General features: G+C 47.1%; 1 protein-coding gene across 5 annotated transcripts in view; it reads right to left on the bottom strand.

The window, feature by feature from the left end:
* RALGAPA2 (Ral GTPase activating protein catalytic subunit alpha 2) overlaps positions 1-21223 on the bottom strand; it is a 1781019-nt gene that overhangs the window by 466521 nt on the left and 1293275 nt on the right. For all 5 annotated transcript variants that reach the window (XM_086927515.1, XM_086927511.1, XM_086927512.1 and 2 more), the window contains one exon: positions 17973-18100. In XM_086927515.1, coding sequence (XP_086783641.1) covers positions 17973-18100 — 128 coding nt within the window. The remainder of the gene's footprint in view (positions 1-17972; positions 18101-21223) is intronic.

Here is a 21223-nt window from a genome sequence, read left to right as displayed (position 1 = left end):
CTTTCTTTTGGAACTGGCTCATGCCATACCCCTGGCAGGACACTTAGGCCAGGACAAGACCTTTGCACGGCTTGTCCTCCACTTTTACTGGCCTCAGATGAAAGCGGCGTCCAACACATACTGTAGGACATGTGTAACCTGCCAGGCCAGTGGGAAAACAGGGGTGAAGCTAAAAGCTCCCCTGGAACCACTTCCAGTCGTTAGCACCCCCTTTGAGAGGGTGGGCATCGACATTGTAGGGCCTTTGGATCCACCAACAGCAGCTGGTCACAGGTTTATCCTGGTACTGGTGGATCATGCCACACGGTACCCAGAGGCAATACCTCTGAGGACAGTCACTGCACCTGTAGTGGCAAGAGCCCTAATGGGAATCTTTACCCGAGTGGAATTTCCCAAGGAAGTTGTGTCCGACAGGGGGACCAACTTCCTGTCAGCTTACATGCGGGCCATGTGGAAGGAGTGTGGAGTGACCTACCGGTTCACCACTCCTTATCACCCCCAGTCGAATGGACTGGTTGAGAGGTTCAATAAGACCTTGAAGGGCATGATCAGAAGTCTGCCCGAGAGCCTGCGGAGGAAATGGGATGTCCTCCTACCCTGTTTACTCTTTTCCTACAGGGAAGTGCCCCAGAAGGGAGTGGGCTTCAGCCCCTTTGAGCTTCTGTATGGGCACCCTGTACGCGGTCCTCTCAGCCTGGTGAAGGATGGTTGGGAGAAATCTCCCAGGAAACCCCCCCAGGATGTGGTGAGCTACATGCTGGCCTTCAGGAGCCAAATGGCGAAGTTGTGGAAGCAAGCTTCTGACAACTTGGAGGCCAGCCAGGCAGTCATGAAGGAGTGGTACGACCACAATGCTCACCAGGTGGAACTGGAGCCTGGACAGAAAGTGTGGGTGATGGAGCCTGGAGAGCTTAGCGCCCTCCAGGATCGCTGGACAGGCCCCTTTGAGGTGTTGGAAAAGAAGGGTAAGGCCACATACCTGGTGGACCTTAAGACCCCTCGACAGCCCCTACGGGTGCTACATGCCAACCGACTCAAGCCCCACCATGAGAGGCCCGAAGTCATGCTGATGATGGTGACTGACGGGGGAGAGGAAGCGGAAAGCGAGCCTCTCCCAGATCTCTTTTCGTCCCAAGAGAAGGATGGGTCAGTGGAGGGAGTGATTCTCTCTCCCACTCTCACTCCTGAGCAACGGGAAGACTGTCGCCAGATACTGGAGCAGTACTCTTCGTTGTTCTCCCTTGTCCCGGGAAGGACCCACCTGTGTACCCATGATGTGGACACAGGAGACAGCCCACCAGTGAAGTCCAAGACCTACCGGCTGTCTGACAAGGTGAAGGCTAGCATACATGGAGAAGTTGCCAAGATGCTAGAGCTGGGAGTAATTGAACCTTCCAACAGCCCTTGGTCCAGTCCGGTGGTGCTCGTGCCAAAAGCCGCACCACCAGGCACCACACCTGAACTGAGGTTCTGTGTGGATTACCGAGGACTGAATTCAGTGACAAGGACTGATGCTCATCCGATCCCTAGGGCGGATGAATTGATTGACCGGCTAGGAGCTGCCCAATATCTGAGTACCTTTGACCTCACTTCAGGGTACTGGCAGATCTCCTTGACAGATGGAGCAAGGGAAAGGTCAGCCTTCTCCACGCCTGAGGGACACTACCAGTTCTGTGTGATGCCCTTTGGGCTCAAGAACGCCCCTGCCACATTTCAGCGGCTGGTGAACCAGGTCCTCTCTGGAATGGAGAGTTTCTCTGCTGCTTACTTGGATGACATTGCTGTCTTCAGTAGCAGTTGGGAGGACCATCTGCAGCATTTGCAGGCCGTTCTCCAGGCCCTGAGACAAGCTGGATTGACCATCAAAGCCAGCAAATGCCAGATTGGGCAGGGGTCGGTTGTGTACCTTGGACACTTGGTGGGTAGGGGGACTGTGCAGCCCCTGCAGGCTAAGATTGAGGCAATCATGGCCTGGGAACGCCCCAAGACACAGACTGAGGTCCGAGCTTTCCTGGGCCTCACAGGTTACTACCGTCGCTTTGTGAAGGGGTATGGCACTATTGTAGCGCCCCTCACAGAGCTCACCTCCAAGAAACAACCTCGACGGGTAGTTTGGACAAAGGCTTGTCAGCAAGCCTTTGAAAAGTTGAAACAGGCAATGTGTGCGGCACCGGTCCTGAGGGCCCCAGACTTCTCCAAGGAGTTCATTGTCCAAACGGATGCATCAGAACATGGCATTGGGGCAGTGTTATCGCAACTCAATGAAGAGGGCCTGGATCAACCTGTAGTCTTCTTATCCAGGAGGCTGCTTCCCCGGGAACAGAAGTGGAGTGCCATTGAGAGGGAAGCTTTTGCGGTGGTGTGGGCTCTGAAGAAGCTGCGGCCATACCTCTTTGGCTCGCACTTCCTGGTTCAGACCGACCACCGACCCCTTCGTTGGCTGATGCAAATGAAGGGGGAAAATCCCAAGTTGTTTATGTGGTCCATCTCCCTACAGGGAATGGACTTCCGGGTGGAACATCGGCCTGGAGTGGACCACGCCAATGCAGACGGTCTCTCCAGGTATTTCCGCCTTAGTGATGAGGACTCCCAAGGGATTGGGTAGTTCTCCCCACTTTCAGCTGGGGGGGACGCGTGTTAGACCTGTCTGGCTTTTTGGCGAAGTCCCTCCTAATTTTTATTTATTTTGTCCCCTTTTTGCCCCTCATACCCTTGTTAATTTTTGTGTCTACTGACTTTTTGTAGGTGTTGGTCAGGGGGATAGGTGTTTTCTTCCCCCCTCATAATCTTTTACCTTAGGCCCAGAGGCCTGTTCTGACAGGAAAGTTGGCACCACCTAAAATGGTGGCCACCAACTGCCCCAACTGTCACCAACAGAACCTGGCCATAGCTTAACATAGGGCATTCCAGAACCTTCTGGTCCATTCTGGACCACTGAAGGGCAGCCTATATAAGGCGGAATGCGGGGCAGCCATTTTGTCTACCTGTGGAAGTCAGCTGGAGGACAGGTTGTAGCCAAGGGTGGGAGAGGTTAGACATAGGGTTGACCTCCTAGATAGGGAAGCTGCCTTGGGTTGTCACCTCAAAATTCCCCTTTTGGGTTATTTGTCCTGACCCCGCTGTGTAGGATTACTGGAGACCCTGGGCGCCTAGCTTGCCCCTTGTCCAAACTGTACAGGGGAAGTTCGAGGAGAAGGAGACTGCAGTGCTGCGGTGCGCAGTCCTCTGCCCAGTAGAAAGAGACTCAGGAACGATATCCTTCCTCCCTAAAATCCCAACCCCTTCTTCAACTCAAGTGCTAAAAGGACTTTGTGAGGGGAACTGGGTACAGAATCAAGCTAGCGCTGTCCCTACCTTCCTGGGTGCTGGGGAAGGCTGGTGTCCTGAGGAGCCCTGGCTGGATCTGCAGACAACTGATCCCTGGAGTCCTTGGTGGAAGGCATCAAGCGTTCTGGTAAAGCGCCCAACCCCGGGATCCACTGAGCCTGGGAAGCTTGTCAGGGCTTCCCTTCGAAAGCGGGACCCCGGGGGCACCTTCCGCGCTCCAGTCGCGTTACCGAGTGGAGTCCCGGTGTACAAAGAAGAGCCTGGGCGAGACGCTTTGCTAAGGCGCCATCGCGCATGCCCAGTCGGCGATAATATTTCCTCAGGAGGGGCCTAGGACCGAGCAGGCCCGGTGCGGTGTCGCTTCTCCCCCGCGCATGCGCAGGAGAGCTCGGGGGCGTGTAGAAGCGCCGACGCGACGCTGAGGAGAGCTGTCCGGAGGAAGCCTCGGCGAGTGGCAGAGATCAAGTGGGGCGCCGAGGGACAGATCCTGGACGGTGAGGAGCAGCCCTGTGGCGAGGCTGCATCACCGTGTCTGCGTTCCGTTTTTCTGTTTGCTGAAGAGGTTTCTGCTCCTCTGAGAGGGAGCGAGGGGGCCGAGTAGCAGCGGTGAAGAGCCCTCGAGTCCAGAGGGTGAGCGGAGGACTCGACTGTTGCCTGCTCATACAAGTAAGCGGGGAGGAGTGAGGGGAGGCGAGGGAGTGCTGGTTAGGCCTCCTTTTCGTCTGGGTTCCTTCCCACACTGGTTGAGCCTGAAAAGAAGAAGGAGGGGCTTAACTGTGGAAACACTACCTATAACAAGGAGCCTGGTTAGCTGAGGGGTGCAAAGGATATAAGAGTCCCAGTCAACCCCTGGCTCTTGTTCATTACTGACAGTTGGCCCACCTCTGATGGAGTAGAGTGTCTGAAAGGCAAAACAGAAGCACATTGCCTCATTAACTGTCCTATGGACTTAGAAGGGTTATCTACCAGACCTGGTTGTGGTGCATATTCAACTGTAATGCGCTATTGGAATTAATTATCAATCTGCATAGTAATTTAAGAGTGTTATTGCTATTGCTGAGACCAGTTATAGAGTATAGGTCATCTTTAGAAACTATGCCTAATTAAGCGCTAGAAATGCTAGGAATGTACCACTGATGATTTAAGCTAGCACCTTGACAGAATCTGTAACAAATTCCCTGACTAATAAGATTTGTGCTTTCATCTCATAAGGAAATCTACTTGTATTTAGGTGTTGCTGGGGTTTTTCCTCCCAAGGTTCTAGCAGAGTGATAAATAACCTGATTGATTCTAAGGTACAGTTTTCCTAATGTACAAGTGTAATAGGAGTTCAGGGATATAGCAACTGCTTTAAAGACAACGTGTGAATCTGCTATTAATTTCAAAAGTGTAACTGCTGATTCTAAAAGTGATTTGAAATGTTTTGAGCTAATTACTTGTGAACTACTTATCTTTGACAACACAGAGAACATTATTTTTATATAAAGCAGTACGTATTTTCACATAATTTTGGTGTAGTGTTTTCTTTTTGAGTGCTATTGCGTGGAATTACTTTTGGGTGGTCTGCAACCTTTACACTGTGCCTCTGAAAGTTAGTCTTGCCCTAGGCCAGGCTACCTAATTCCAACAGACAGGAACAGACTAATTTGCATACAGCCAGGTTCTGAAACTGGGATGGTGCAGTGAGCTAAAAAACGGTGTTGGATCTAGCCCTGATCTCTTGACTGGGTGAGAGCTTTCTGCTTAATTCAGAGACTCTGTCCCTCACCACCCCTTGTTGTAAATATTTTTGTCCACCCTAAGCGTGAAAGGGTATTCTCAGATGTGAGACCCTTGCTCATTGCACCATCAGGATTCAAGCAAACCGGGCCGAAGACGGCTGTAATGCCAGAAACCGGTCCCCGGGAGCTTGTTTCCTTCCCAGTGTAAGAATTGGCTTTTGTAGTTTGGTTTGCCCTGTTCCCATCATGCACTGGGACAGGAACAGACTAATTTGCATACAGCCAGGTTCTGAAACTGGGATGGTGCAGTGAGCTAAAAAACGGTGTTGGATCTAGCCCTGATCTCTTGACTGGGTGAGAGCTTTCTGCTTAATTCAGAGACTCTGTCCCTCACCACCCCTTGTTGTAAATATGTAGTTGAGGAAAGGCTTGAATGCCACAGTGTACAGAATTACACTGGATACAGAATTACACTGATGAATTAAAGCCTTTGCGAGGGTTTCAAGTGAAAATTCAGCTCGTTGATGATGAAAGCCAATGATGAAAGGAATTCGGGCATCATCCAGAAATGGTCTACAAACGACTGATGTAAATCCGCCTTTAACAGCTTTTTGTACTCCTGATCTCTGAAGATGGGCAGGGACTACTATCATCACCTCCATGAAATTCTGAGGGGACCAAAGTATGACTGAAGGCAAACACAGTAAACTAAAACTGTTCATGGCCCACCTTGATCAGAAATTACCCTTGTAAGACTGCAGGACAGGTACATGGAAATTAGTCCAAAGATGCCAAAAATGTATTCAACTTGCTAATGTCCACCACTTTCGCCCTCCTTTGGGATTAAGAAGTAGCACAAGAAGCTTCCTTCTACATTTTCCGGATCCAGAACCTTCTTTATTGCACCCTTGGATAGCAGAAAGTGAACATCTTGCATCAAGATTGTGAAATGCTTCCCTGGACGTCACTCCGGTGAGGGAGAAAGATTAGAATGAGGTGAGTGGCAAGGCATAGCCCTTTTGCAAAGTCTTTAAGACCCATCTGTTTTATATGAGGGATTTCCAGCCAGGGAGGAAATGACGTAACATGCCTCCTCCTGCCCAGGCATGAGCCAGAGAGGGCAAACCAAAGAGGATGGATAGCTGCTGCAGCAGCTACTGTTTGGAGCAGTTTCTGTCAGGGACATAACTGTGGCCTTGAAAGGACTGTGTTGGCTGCTATGGTACAGGCTGAGGCGGGGGGGCTGGCATTGTCTAAGCTAGCACTCTGGAATAACCTCAACATTTTCTGTATTGGTAGGGAAACTGTTTAGCTGGTGTAAATGAGCATAAAGATTGTGGTGTGGCATGACTGTCCTTGAATCGCACAAGTGCCAAATCCGCCTTTTCTCCAAACTGCCAGGAGCCATTGTAGGTAATGTTTGTTAAAGGTGCTTGCATGTCTCCCAAAAGGCCCCCTGACTCCGTCCAGGCATGCCTTTTGAGCATGACACTGGTGTCAATAGCCCTGCTGAAGCAGTCTGTAGAGTCCAGTCAGGCTCAGAGCACATACTTGGCTGCGACCTGGCCAAAATGGATCATCTGGGCTAAAGAGGCCCTGATGTCCTTCAGGAGAGTCGGCAAGGTGTCACTGATCATGTCCCATGGGTGTAACTCCCCAGAAGGTAAACAGCGTTAATGGCCTGAGAAACCCTAAAGATCATGGTGTGGTGTGACTAACATTTGTTACAGGTGCTTGCATGTCTCCCGAAAACCTGTTGACTGCATCCAGGTGTGCCTTCAGAGAATGACACTGGTGGCAATAGCCCTGCTAATGCAGTCTATAGTGTCCACTCCAGCTTACTGTAGATTACTCACCTAATGAGTACTTTACCCAGGCTGCTCTGGAAATGTTTTCCCTAGCAATGAATCTCCAGTGCCACCAGGGGGTGCTATACAACTCAAGCCACAACTTCAGCTCCAGACTTGGCACCACTGGAGTATATTAGGCACTAACTAGCGAAATTAATCTGTTCCATATATTTTTACATGTCCCATCGAAGTATTCAGAGAGAAACTGAGAAAATAATGAAAGCGAAAGATGCAAAACAGAACATGTTTGTATACTTTGGAATCTTATTAATCACAGCACAATCTAATCTTTGAGGAGGAAAGGTGATTAGAAGAACAAGTTACTTACCTTTGGTAACGCTTTTTTCTGGTGGATACAGTATCTGCCTGTGGATTCCTCACCTTGTGAATATCCCCCTGCGTCAGCAACGTTCGGAAAATTCTTTTGTAGCACACCGGCGTGGACGACGTCATAGGAGCACGGAATCGCGCGCGACTCCGACTGGCGTCACTGACTCCTTATTAGGCCTACATCGGCGTGATGACATCAGTTCCGCCCTTTTTTCCGTGCCTTCGAGGCACCCGGACGGACCAATGACAGTAGATATATACATATACAGTGTACACAGTACATAATATCCAAAATTACACACATAGTGTGTAGCCAATGTAAGAAAAACACAATATATATACAAATATAAATATATATATACATATATACATATAAATATATTAAAATAATGCCATAAGCACAGGTATAGAAGAGTGGACAACGGGGAGGCGGGTGGGCATGTGAGGAAATCACAGGCAGAAACTGTATCCACCAGAAAAAGCATTACCGAAGGTAAGTAACTTGTTCTTCTGATGGATACATCTGCCAGTGGATTCCTCACATTGTGTATAGAGTCCCACAGCAGTCCCCACTCCCGGGGGAAGGTGTCCAGTCTCCTATACCAGAAAATCCTGGAGGACTGAACGCGCAAAGTGACCGTCCTTCCTCACCTCGGTATCCAAGCAGTAATGCTTTGCGAAAGTGTGGAGGGAGGTCCAAGCATCCCCTACAGGAATACCCCTAGACAAAGCAGATGTTGATGACTTTGCTCTAGTAGAGTGAGCTCTTATACCCTCTGGAGGGTCCTTACCCGCCAGGGAGTAGCATATCTTGATGCATAGTATAATCCATCTTGAAAGTATGCGCTTGTGCACAGCTCTTCCTTTTCTGCAGCCAGCAAATCCAACAAAGAGCTGGTCATCCACTCGATAGTCTCTTGTCCTATCAAGATAAAAGCTCAACGCCCTCTTAGGGTCCAGGCGGTGAAGTCGTTCTTCCTCCTTGGAAGGGTGAGGGGGAGGATAGAAGAAAGGTAGAGTAATGGACTGTCCTAGATGGAAGGGAGTTACCACCTTAAACAGAAAAGCAGCCCTGGTCCTAAGTACCATTCTTTCAGCATGAATGGTCAAGAATGGGGGCTTTGAACTAAGAGCTTGAAACTCACTTATCTTCCTTGCCGAGGTAATTGCAACCAAGAAGACTGTCTTAAAAGATAAAAGTCTCATGGGACACTTGTGCAAAGGTTCAAAAGGAGAACCCATCAGAAAAGTAAGCACAAGATTCAAGTCCCATTGAGGCACAATAAAGGGAGAAGGAGGAAATTTATTTGTAAGACCCTTCAGAAATCTTAGAACCACAGGAGATTTAAATAAGGACGGTTGATATGGCAGGCAGATAAAAGCAGACAAGGCTGAAAGATAACCCTTGACCGTAGCCACAGCAAACCCTTGCTGAGCCAAAGTAAGTGCAAACTGTAGAATATCAAACAACTGAGCCCTCAAAGGATCAACGGACTTCTCCCCACACCAAGTAACAAATTTAGACCATCTGTAAGAATGGATAGATTTAGCGGAATCACGCCTGGCCAATAGAATGATATCCACCACGTCATGTGGGAGAGAAAAGGAATTCAGGGTGCCCCGTTCAATCTCCAGGCATGAAGGTGTAAGGTCTGGAGGTGGGGGTGTAGAACCTGCCCCTCCATCTGAGAGAGGAGGTCTGCCCTGAGAGGGAGACGAAGCAGAGGGCACGAGGAGAGGTGGAGAAGATCTGTGTACCACACCCTTCTTGGCCAATCCGGGGCGACCAATATGACTTGGGCCCGGTCTTGGCAAATCTTCCTCAGAACCCGATTAATCAAGGGTATGGGAAGAAACGCATAAAGTAGTTGCGAGTCCCAACTCAACTGAAATGCGTCCCCCAAGGCTGCCTGCATCGGAAACTGGAGACTGCAGAATGACAGGCAGTGAGCATTCTCGCGAGTGGCGAACAGGTCCACCTGAGGTGTTCCCCACATCCAAAAGACGTGACGAACTACCTCTGGATGAAGCCTCTACTGGTGGTCGGCTGAAAACTGGCGACTGAGACTGTCTGCACGCAAGTTAAGAACCCCGGCCAGATGATTTGCCATCAGACAAATCGGATGATCCTGAACCCAGGACCAGAGATGCAGATCCTCTCTGCAGAGACACTGCGACCCTACTCCTCCCTCCTGCCTGTTGACATACCACATCGCGGTGGTGTTGTCTGTCAGGACCTGAACCGACCGACCGCGAAAGGAAAGGGAGGAAGGTCTTGAGCGCCAGACGTATCACCCGCAATTCCAGAAGGTTGATGTGAAGCAACCTTTCCTCTGGAGACCAAAGACCCTTGATCTCCAGATCCACCAGATGAGCACCCCACCCTAGAGTGGATACATCCGTTATTACTGTGGTCACCGATGGAGGCAGTTGGAAAGGCTTTCCTTGAGACAGATTGCCCTCCACGCTCCACCAAGACAGATTGGCTGCAGTTTCTCTGGAGATCCTGATAGACTCCTTGAGATCTCCGTTGTGTTGATACCACTGCTTGCGGAGGCACCACTGGAGTGCCCTCATGTGCCAGCGTGCATGGTTGACCAGCAGAATGCAGGAAGCCATCAGACCGAGCAGACGAAGGACCTTCAAGACCGGAACGACCGCTCCATTGTGAAATAAAGGAATCATTTCCTGTATGTCGTGAATCCGTTGTGGAGGAGGGAATGCCCGACTTACTGTTGTATTCAGTACCGCACCAATGAACAGGTTGCGCTGGGAGGGCACCAGGTGAGATTTGGGTACATTTATCGAAAAACCCAACCTGTACAACAACTGAGTTGTGACTTGCAGATGATGGAGCACTTACTCTGGAGATTCCGCCTTGATTAGTCAATCGTCCAGATAAGGGAATACTGGAATCCCTGACCTTCTGAGATGTGCAGCCACCACAGCCATCACCTTGGTAAAGAATCGAGGCGCAGTAGTAAGACCAAACGGAAGGACCACAAACTGGTAATTCTGCGATCCCACCGTAAAACGGAGATACTTCCTGTGCGACTTCAGGATCGGGATGTGAAAATATGCATCCTGCAAGTCGATCGACACCATCCAGTCTTCCAGCAGCGCTTGAAGAACCTGCGCAAGGGTGAGCATCTTGAACCTCTCCTGCTTCAGGTAAAGGTTCAAGACCCTGAGATCCAGGATTGGACGAAGTCTGCCATCCTTCTTTGGGATCAGGAAATACCGGGAGCAGCAACCCTGACCCCTTTCCTGCTTCGGAACCACCTCTACCGCACCTTTTCTTAACAGTGCCAGGACTTCCTCCTGCAGGAGCATCAGGTGGTCTTCCGAGCGAAAACCCTGGCAAGGAGGGTCATTCGGAGGGAATTTCCGAAAGGGAAGTGCATACCCATTCTCCACGAGATTGAGAACCCAAAGGTCCGACGTGACCGATTCCCAATCCCGTAGAAAATAGGTAAGCCGACCCCCTACAGGACCCGCATGATCCGCATGATGATTGCTGTAGTAGGAAGGGGGTGGGTAGAAGAAGAGGAAGAGGAGGAGGAGGAGGAGGAGGAGGAGACCTGACGTCCTCGAGGACGACCTCTTTGTTTTCCCCTGTAAGATTTATACAACGGATTTTATTGCTGCTGCTGTTGCTGAGATTGCTTGTAGGGACGAAAAGAAGATCTTCCAAAGTCCCTATATCAGTTGCCCACAGATCCTCTAGTTTGCAAACCTAAAGACCTGGCTGTAGCCCTGTTGTCCTTGAACCTCTCCAATGCAGCATCAGCTTTTTTACCGAAAAGGCCTGAGCCATCAAAGGGCAAATCCATTAAAGCAGCGTGAACATCTGCAGAGAACTCAAAGTCTTCAGCCAGGCAATCGAAGATCCAATGACTCTAGCCACTAAATCCGCTGTGTCCATACCGCTCTGTATGACCTGCCGAGCAGCAGCCTGCGTGTCAGAAACCACTTCATCAAAATTCTTTCTGTCCTCCTCAGGAAGCTTAAGAGACAGCTGTTTAACAGTATCCATCAAAGCATGGATATATCGACCCAGTAAACAAGTGGCATTTGTAGATTTTAAGGCCATACTGCCTGACGAAAACACATTTTTTCATTTTGGTCCTGCTTTTTGGAGTCCTTATCACCAGGTATCTGGGGAAAAGCACCTGCAGATCTTTTAGAGCAGGCAGCTTGCACTACCAAACTCTCTGGTAAGGGATGAGTAGACAAAAATTCAGGGTCGCCAGGAGCCACTCTATAACGCTTTGCAACGGCCTTAGAAACAGCAGGAGCCGTAAGTGGTCTATTCCATACCTCCAAGATGGTATCTGTTAGAGCCTCAGTAAAAGGAAGAATAGGCTCAACTACAGATGAAGGAGAATGGAGGACTTCAGTCAGAATGTTCGACTTGTACTCGACAGATGGCAAAGTCAAATTCAACAAATCAGCAGCCTTTTTAATTACTACATGGTAGGGAGCCACATCCTTAGAAGGAGCATCAGACACAGTGGCCAACTCCCAATCAGGAGACAGTTCAAGACCACTTGCATCTCGAATTTCGTCAAAATAATCATCCTGTCCTTGAAGCTCTCCTCCTTCAATTTCAGCTTCCTCATAACTCTTCTCCTCCAAAAGGCGCTGCGTGCCTTACGCCTCGACCACTCAATTCAAATCGACATTGTCGGATCCGGAATCGACTCCGAGGGAACCGGAGCCGGCGTTGAATGTGGAGCCGGAGCTGACGTCGAACATGAAGCTGGAGCCGGCGTCGAACTTCGAGTTGGATCTCGAGGTAGTTCCGGAGCCGGAGAAGCCGTAACCGACGTCGATGACTTCGGTGGCGCCGAGAGATGCCAAGGTGGGGCCTGAGCTGGCATAAACGGCAAGAATGGCACCGGAGCATAAGCTTGGGGAACCCCCAAATTGTATGCCAACGGACCCATGGGACCAACCGGTGCTCCAGAGGGGTACATGGCTCTCGCATAAACACCATACATGGCATTTAAAAAATGTGAAGGGTCCTGTCCTGGACCCGGAAAAGGAGGATACGAACCCACCGGCTGCTCCCAAGGAGGCTGCACCGGAGTCGACTCCTCTTGTTCCACTTGTTCCTCGGGTTGGTGAACCGGAGTCGTCGAGACCTGAGGAACAGGAACTTCTTCCTCTTCATGTCCCGAATATTGAGACGGATCCGGAGACGGATTTGACACCAGAGCCGGTGAATGCTCCCGAGACTCCAAAGGCGAGGCCTCACCTTCAGGATTCTGAACTGGAGAGGGAGATACCATGTCCTTACGATGTCTTCTAGAAGACTATTTCGTTTTAGAATCAGACTCCTTACCAGAATGGTGCCTTGAACTATGCTTCCTTCTCTTATGCTTCTTCTTTGACGATCTAGAATCATGTCTCGAAGTAGACTTCGAAGCCGACCCAGACCGGGACCTCGACATTGACTTCGGGCGTCTCGATCTCGAGCTCTGTCTGGCATCCTTACCCTTCAATTTGGCAACAAGAAGTTTTGCTTCACATTCCCGAAGAGCCTTTGGGTTCATCTTCAAACAGGATTGACAACCTTGGACGTCGTGATCCGAACCCAGACACCATAGACAGTCATCATGCGGATCCGTAATGGACATCATCTTTCCGCATGAATCACACAGCTTAAACCCAGTCTTCTTCGACGACATCACGACAAAAGACAGCAACACGAAGAGATACAGAAAAACTCTCAATAGCAACAAAGTTACTATCAACTCAACAGAAGATCCCTCGAAACCGTTAGCGTCGACGACACGAAAAAAAGGGAACTGATGTCATCACGCCCACGTAGGCCTAATAAGGAGTCAGTGACGTCAGTCGGAGTCGCGCGCAATGTCGTGCTCCTATGACGTCGGCCACGCCGGCGTGCTACTAAATAATTTTCCGAACGTTGCTGACACAGGGGGATATTCACAAGGTGAGGAATCCATCAGAAATCTGCAGTTAGATTATGTATCTGCCAGAAGAACACGTTGCTTACCTTTAACAACAATCTTTCTAATGGATACTCTGTCTGCCGGCAGATTCCTAAGTTCTGTCCATGAACTAGACAATTCCCAAAAACTCTGCAATAGTTCTCCTATGCCAGAAGATAGCACCACAACTCCAACTTGGCTCCGGAAACTGCCCCAGACATTACATCAGAACGGCACAAGTCCCTTCCCTACCACATCAACTTCAGTACCTTGTCCTCTGAGGCAGAGCTGAGGCCAATGAGAGAAACAAAAGTTGCAATGTATCAAAACTGACTTGGGAACTTATGATAGTCACATAACAGTTACCCAATGTGGGGATGGGCAGGATTAGTGCCAAATCTACACATAGATAGAACATCTAACATACAGATTATTACAGAAACTAAGTAACCTGTTCCTCTGATTGATACTTCTAGCTGCAGATTCCTCACCTCTTGACTCAATACCCAAGTAGTACCTCCCAGTGGTGGGCTGTAGGAGGCTGTGAAACCAAGACGTCCTACAAACATATCTGGCAAAATGGTCATCCCTGAGGACCTGAGAGTCATTGCAAGGACGCCTGGTGAATGTATGGACTGAAGCACAAGTTCTAGGCTGGCAGACGTCCAGGACACGGACACCCGTAGATGGTGCCAAAGAAGCTGCCTTAACCTAGTGTAATGAGCCCGATGCCTGTAAGAGGCTCAACTCTAGCAAAAGCATAGCTTATTTTGATGCACAGCACTATCCAGTAAAAGTGGCTAGTCAATCTAGTACTCATGGGTTGCATCAAAATAAAAATCAAAGGCTCTGCAAGGATCTAGGTTGTGCATTCTCACCTGCTCTTTGGTGAGATGAGGAGGTGGTTATAATGTATGCAGTCAGCATTGCTGGAACAACTTTCAGTGTGGGGGTGCTGGACAGGGGTGTCAGGCCTCCAAAATTACAAACAGATGGAAAAATCCTACTGTTACTAAATGTCCAAGTCAAGCTAAAGAGCAAAAACATTTAAGCAAGAGTGTATGCTTCTTTAGTCTCTGAACGTGGTGGTTGAGGTGGTTCCCCCAATACATATAGGGAGTAGAGTCTCCGGCTAGATGAATTTTGATTGTGGATGATATATCACCTGAAACACTAATGGCTCTCCTATCCCCGCCCACCCCTGATTTATTGAGTGCAACATTCATCCCCAAGAGGATATCACGGCGCTAGAATGCTACATATCCTTTCAAATGTGAAACTGGAATAAGATTGTGATCGCATGACAAAATATATTATCCTCTAAAAAACATGTTTTTATTTTTTTTCTAAACCAAAGATGGTCTAGGGGTAAATTGTTTGTAGGCTGCTGCCAGATGTGAAAATGAGCAGCCGCTAGCTTTAACTTTTTTTATCCACTTAGCTTTGGCAAGTGCAAGGTTCCGTGACCCCAGATCGCGCGCTGGATTATAACATTCCAATTTGGCTTGCAGAATTTCAGGCCCTGTGTTATAAAGTGCCCTGTGTGTGTGGCAGAGAAGCTTGAAGCTGGCTCTTTAGCACATTGGCAACCAACGCAGGGTTGTCAGGCAAGCAGAAGCTGAGCTGTTCCTGTCCATATTGCAGACTAGCTAGGCAGCAGTGGTTTGAATCACCTGGAGTTTAGTGAGTAGGTAATCAGCCATACCAACATATAGGACGTTGCCATAGTTCAGTCAACTGATTATAAGTGCTTGGACTATTGTTCTACGCCAGTCAACCGGTCTCCACTGGAATAACCTTGTCAAAAATATTAGGATAGCAAAGCATTTGATACAAGAGGCACTGACATGTTCCTGCATGGAAAGTGCATCGTCAAGGATGACCCCAAGATATCTGCTGATTTCCTGAGTTTTTTTGCAACTCCTAGTGAAATTTGCCACCAGGAGGAGTCCCAGATCTGGTGGGCCCCGCTGAAGAGTAGGATCTCTGTTTAGTCTGCGTTTAATTTCAAACAGTGATCTGCGACTTCAGAGAGGCACTTAGTTTATCTCGAGTTTGTCATGTCTCTCCCCAATTGATATGACCAGTTGGGGTGTCGTCTGCATACGAACAGATCTCGAAATTCACTAGAGAGGAGACATAAATATTGAAGAGAGTCGGGCTTAAGGACTTGCCCTGATTAACTACTGACCTGATGTTGTCCAGACAGCCAGAAGGGTGTTATTTTTTGGCTCAGAGCCCCTTCTGAGATGGGTTCAGCAGTCTATTGGACCCATCTGAGATGGGCTCCCAAAGGACTTTATTACATTGCAATGGTTATTTTCTATTCTCTGGTTTTACCATACAATAGCATTCCCGGTTTCTTTAACTTCATGATTTCCAGGGTTTTGTCATTCTATGGGTGGAGTCTAACAGGGCCCTTTTTACCTAAAAACCATTGACTTTCACATTTCTTTACCCATTTATTTAACCAAAGTCCATGCTTTTTTCAATTTTTAGTAGCATCTTCCCATTCCTGGAAAAGACCTACTGCATTTCTATGGGTATACTTGCAAGCTGAGTTTTTAAATCTTACCAGTGCTGTATTTCTCACTGAACTGATTTAACTACATGTTGACAACTACTGAAGATCCATCAGCCCGCAATGGAAGAAGTCCAGAGAATGTGGCATCAACCTATTGTCAAATGAGAGAGATTAAAGTTGGAATATGAAATGCACTGCAAGAGCTCTATAAATTTTTTTGGAGTGGCAAAAGCGTGCACGGCCAAGATCACAAAAGCGGGTGCATGGTGATAGTCATGTGATGTCTCAGTCTTAGGATATTAGTGCAGGTCTGGAAGCAGTAAATTGAGAGAACCCTGTACTGCCGACTGGTGCACAAAGTATCAAAGAGGCATAACTCTCTGTACAACATTTGTATCATCTTTCGGTGCATCCAGTATTTTCCGATTGTTTCACACTTTTATCCTTGGCACATGTATGATTCACTGCTATTGAGAAATAGTGGGCCTGGAAAGTGTAGAAGTCTCTGAAGTATTGAAATTGTTCATGAATCCCATTCAAAATTCTGTCTGAACTCGGTTTCTTTTCAGGGAGTCTGCTTGAAAAACTGTGTTGCAAATTCACTATTGTTTTGCAGTTTTCTTTAAGAAGAATTTCCCTTCTCCAAATGTCCCCCTTGGAGAAGGTGGGGCTAACTGCAATGTGGGGCAGGTATGAACATTTTTGCAGCGCGGTCTTCGGTTCTCAGCTCAAACCTGGGTGGCAGAGTAGCTTTGAGCACTTTTTCCATCAGAATGCTGCAAAGCAACGAAAAAACATTTTAAGTGCTAAAGAAATTCTCTGTACCGCAGTCTCCGAGCTGTACCGTCGTTTCTAAAAGCTTTTTAATACTAAGATGTATTTGGAAACAACAGCGGAATTTGTCATCATGTCCTAATGATTACAGTGCAAACCCCAGACTCTCCAGTGGCTCGGCGGGCTTCTCATCCCCATGGTAACTAAACCTCAGACATTGTCTCTCACTCCGCTGTAAGATCTAATGCTTGGGGCCTTTGTGCCTGATGCGATTCCTCCTTCAACATCTTACCAACAGACTTCAGCGTCCACAGGCCGGACGCCTTCCTAATTGAGATGCAAATGACTCTGGGGCTGATTACACTTCCCTTAAAGCCTCTGACAAGAGCAGCTGTAGCCAGAGTTTACATACCTTCCAACAAGTGACTTCAGCTGTCTAACGAGTAGGAACCATGCCAGATGCACATGCAACATGCTCTTTCTCCATCCTCAGCACTGAAAACCAAGAATTTCAATTGAAAGAGGGACTTTGAAGGGCCAGCAGTTTCATGCTATGAGGGGAGGTTGAACTTTTTCTTTTGCTTCCGCACCAAGTGACCTCGAACGTTCGGCGACATCCCAAATTGACAGTGGAAGACACTGCAGTGTACCCTCCTTGAAGGGAGCACGGTGCACGCAAACTTTATTAGTTATTCCACAATGAGTGGTTTGCTTCCTCTGAAAGATGGCTTCTGGGGCAGGTGTCCCAGTAACTCTCAGAGCCAATTTTCAGTAGAATGTTTTGAAAATGAACATTTTTCAGTCAGAAATAAGATAGTATTCATTCAGTCAACAGTACAGCATTCGGACATCACATCGAGCCATTGTGTACTTTCTTAATAAAATATATTGGACAAATAATGTTGCTACTAAAGGAAGACACCCATATAAGGTACACTATTGTAAATGATGTTTTCTCTTACCTCACTTCTATGACAATGAGCTTGTCTCTCTTCTGCTCTACATCAGCTGTGTTGTCCCTTCTGCTGAGAGACCCGACACATGGATTTAGCAGAGTGGTCCTGGACGGGCATGGACCCAAATTTTCATAGCTCTGCAGTTCTACTAAGAGCAGGGCCATGGAGGAAACCTAAAGGACTATGAGGCATACCAATCGAGGGTGATCTGAAATAAGGGACCAGACATCACCTACTGGCACGACAGGAAGCCAATGTGGAGTGAGCACATCAATTGAAATCTTTGGGGTTGTGTGCTATTGAGTTTCAGGGTAAGACATTATGTTGATTCCCCTTCTAAGTGGCATGGCCTTGTGGGTGACTGGTAATTCCTACCAGCCAATGTTTTAGAACACAACTGTAGCTTTTCAGATCTTTAAATTGCCTTTTCTGCAATTAAAGGAAAAACAGCTTACCTGACGGAAGTCAACTTGGCTGTCCTGTGAAATTATGGATCACATGCGGTAACACATAGGCATAATAAAGGATACAAGCTCTGGTACAGTGGTATGAGGGACTTCACAGCTCGGCTTGCATTGATGCACGTGGCACAAACGAGGGTTGGCAGCAGCTTTGCAGTCACTATCGCTCCATCAAACAGTGGCCCAAAAAATGGCACCTGAAGATGCAGAAGTACTATTGTTAAACTCAGCAAATTAAAAGAAAAACTATATTAAACTTGAAACAAAGGGAAGACATCACACTGTTACATCAACAACAGTGCAGCACACCAGAATCACTGTGTCCTGAAGCAGGGAAAGGTCAGCATTTTTACATCACGGCATAATATAACATTTGAATGCACTGGCATCTACTGATCTCAACTCATCATACTGTGTACATAGAGAAAAAAACATACATGTAGCGAGAAAAAGTCATAATTATTCCTACCTTGATAAAAAAAAATAAAGTGGTATGAGCTCATTTAAGACAGACACAAACACACACACACACGCACAATATTACTTATCCTGTAAGCATTTGTTTGTTGCATGCACTGCATCACTGCATTAGATTCACATGCTTAGCATAAGTCCACCATCTAGTGTTGAGCTGCGAAGTGTGTAAGCTGTATAGACATTATTAGTACTTAAGCTGAGGCTAACTTGTGCTGAGCGCATTTGTTTTAAATAATGTATGTAACACCGCTTGCCTGACATATGCTTGTTGTTGTGCTATAGCATCTACCACTAGAACAAGGGGGCCCCTGGAATTAGATAGAGGTGGAGACGCAGGGGAATAAGGGTAATACAATACAAGAAAATGTCTCCACCCGAAATAGATCAAAAAGGCGCTAGTAAGGTCGCCAAGAATAAGGTCTCCCTCCCAGCAAGGAGCAGTCAAACAAAATTAGAACATATTCATAAATAAACTTTAATCAACATTCATTTTTATATACAATCGTTTGATTTTCATTGATGCAATGTCACAAAAGGAAAAGTTAAAGAAAAGATACACATCCCCACAACACAGTCATTCAGGCATTCAAAACAGCACATATTCTTCATTCACTCAATCTCATTCGTACTGATCCTGAAGGATCCAATCATTCAAACTCAATTTAAAATTATTCTAAGAAAGGCGGAGAACCACAGTACTCAATAGTAGGCCGAAGAGACAGATAGCCCTCCTACATGTATGTCATTTTAACTGAAAGTTTGCACAGAATCAATTTTCAAAAATACAACTGAAGTTCTACAATAAAGTTAATACAGTCCAAATGTCTAACAAAGGCTTGGGGAGATAAATAGACAAAAAACAATTGATTATGGAAAATAACAATGTGGTTAATCCGCAGGTTTCTTTCTGTAGTGGTGGTGATGTACGTTTCGGTGTATGACCTATTACAGTCCACCTTCCTCAGGGCACATGTCTCCGTGGAGACAAATGTGGGGGGTATCTTTGGGGCAAATACTGATCACAGTAGAATAATAAATACCAGACACGGAAAGTTAACAGCACAATACGTCGAAAATAAGTGTTCAGAAAGACTGCAAAAGGAGGATGCAAAATAACAATGAGATCCGCGGCAGTCAGACAAAGAATGTATAAGTTTCAGGAGAAGCAAGGCAAGGCAGTACTAGAGAATAATAGGTAGCTGTAGCCTCTAAGGCAATGGGGCTGGCCACAAAGGCCAGGGAGCCGTCGGGCAATAATTGGGCAATGGGTGAAAGCAGCAATGACGACGGGCCCAAAAACAAAACTATTTAAATATGGAGGCTCGTACCGAATACTTCCGTCCCGGGTGCTCCAAGGCATCCAATCAACTGATGCAGTTTCGGCGTGAGCTAGCGTCCAACGATATACGGGTGGGTTGCTGCATTCCGCCCGTATATCGTTGGACGCCAGCTCACGCCGAAACTGCATCAGTTGATTAGATGCCTTTGAGCACCAAGGACCGGAGTATTCGTTACGAGCCTCAGTAATTAAATAGTTTCGTTTTTGAGCAAGTTGTCATTGCTGCTTTCACCCATTGCCTAATTTTTGCCTGATGGCTACCTGGCCATTGTGGCCAGCCCCATTGCCATAGAGGCTACAGCTACCTTTCATACTCTAGGACCCTCTGCTGCCTTGCCTCTCCTGAAACCTATACATTCCTTGTCTGACTGCTGCGGATCTCATTGTTATTTTGCATCCTCCTTTTGCAGTCTTTCTGAACACTTATTTTCGACGTATTGTGCTGTTAACTTTCTGTGTCTGGTATTTATTATTCTACTGTGACCAGTATTTGCCCCAAAGATGCCCCCCACATTTGTCTCCTCGGAAACACGTGCCCTGAGGAAGGTGAGACCTGTAATAGGTCATTCACCGAAACGTATGTCGGCACCACTACAGAAAGAAACCTGCAGATTAACCACACATTGTTATTTTCTATAATCAATTGTTTTTTGTCTATTTATCTCCCCAAGCCTTTGTTAGACATTTAGACTGTATTAACTTTATTGTAGAACTTCAGTTATATTTTTGAAAATTGATTCTGTGCAAACTTTCAGTTAAAATGACATATGTAGGAAGGCTATCTGTCTCACCGGCCTTCTATTGAGTGCTGTGGTTCTCCGCCTTTCTTAGAATAATTTTAAATTGTGCTTGAATGATTGGATCCTTCAGGATCAGGACGAATGAGATTGAGTGAATGAGGAATATGTGCTGTTTTGAATGCCCGAATGACTGTTGTGCGGATGTGTATCTTTTCTTTAACTTTTCCTTTTGTGACATTGCATCAATGAAAATCAATCGATTGCATATACAAATTAATGTTGATTAAAGTTTATTTATGAATATGTTCTAATTTTGTTTATTGACTGCTCCCTGCTGAGAGGGAGACCTTATTCTTGGCGACCTTAGTAGCGCCTTTTTGATCTATTTTGGGTGGAGACATTTTCGTGTATTGTAGTGCCATAGCATCTACACAGAAATGTTTTGTAAATGTGTGTGGTGTAGTCCATGTAACTGCTTAGAGTATGTCAGCTATTGGTATATTCCTTAGACATGCCATAGAAGATTTATTTTGCATGTAGAATGAGCTTTTGATGGTATAGGGAGGGGTGTTTTGGCTTTAGCATAGCAGGTTTGGATGTATTTGACTATCCAACGTGCAATACCCGATTTGGCAATTGCTTTACCTTTCTGTTGTTTGGAGAATGCCACAAATAGTTATTGAGATTTCCGAAAGGACTGTGTCCTGTCAATGTAGCACATTAGTGCTCTTTTAACATCTTATGTGTGTAATGCTCTTTCAGCC

This window comes from Lissotriton vulgaris, chromosome 6 (assembly GCF_964263255.1).
Source record: "Lissotriton vulgaris chromosome 6, aLisVul1.2, whole genome shotgun sequence".
NCBI lineage: Eukaryota > Metazoa > Chordata > Amphibia > Caudata > Salamandridae > Lissotriton > Lissotriton vulgaris.
Note: the sequence above shows the minus strand (reverse complement) of the source record. Positions and strands in the feature narration are given on the sequence as shown.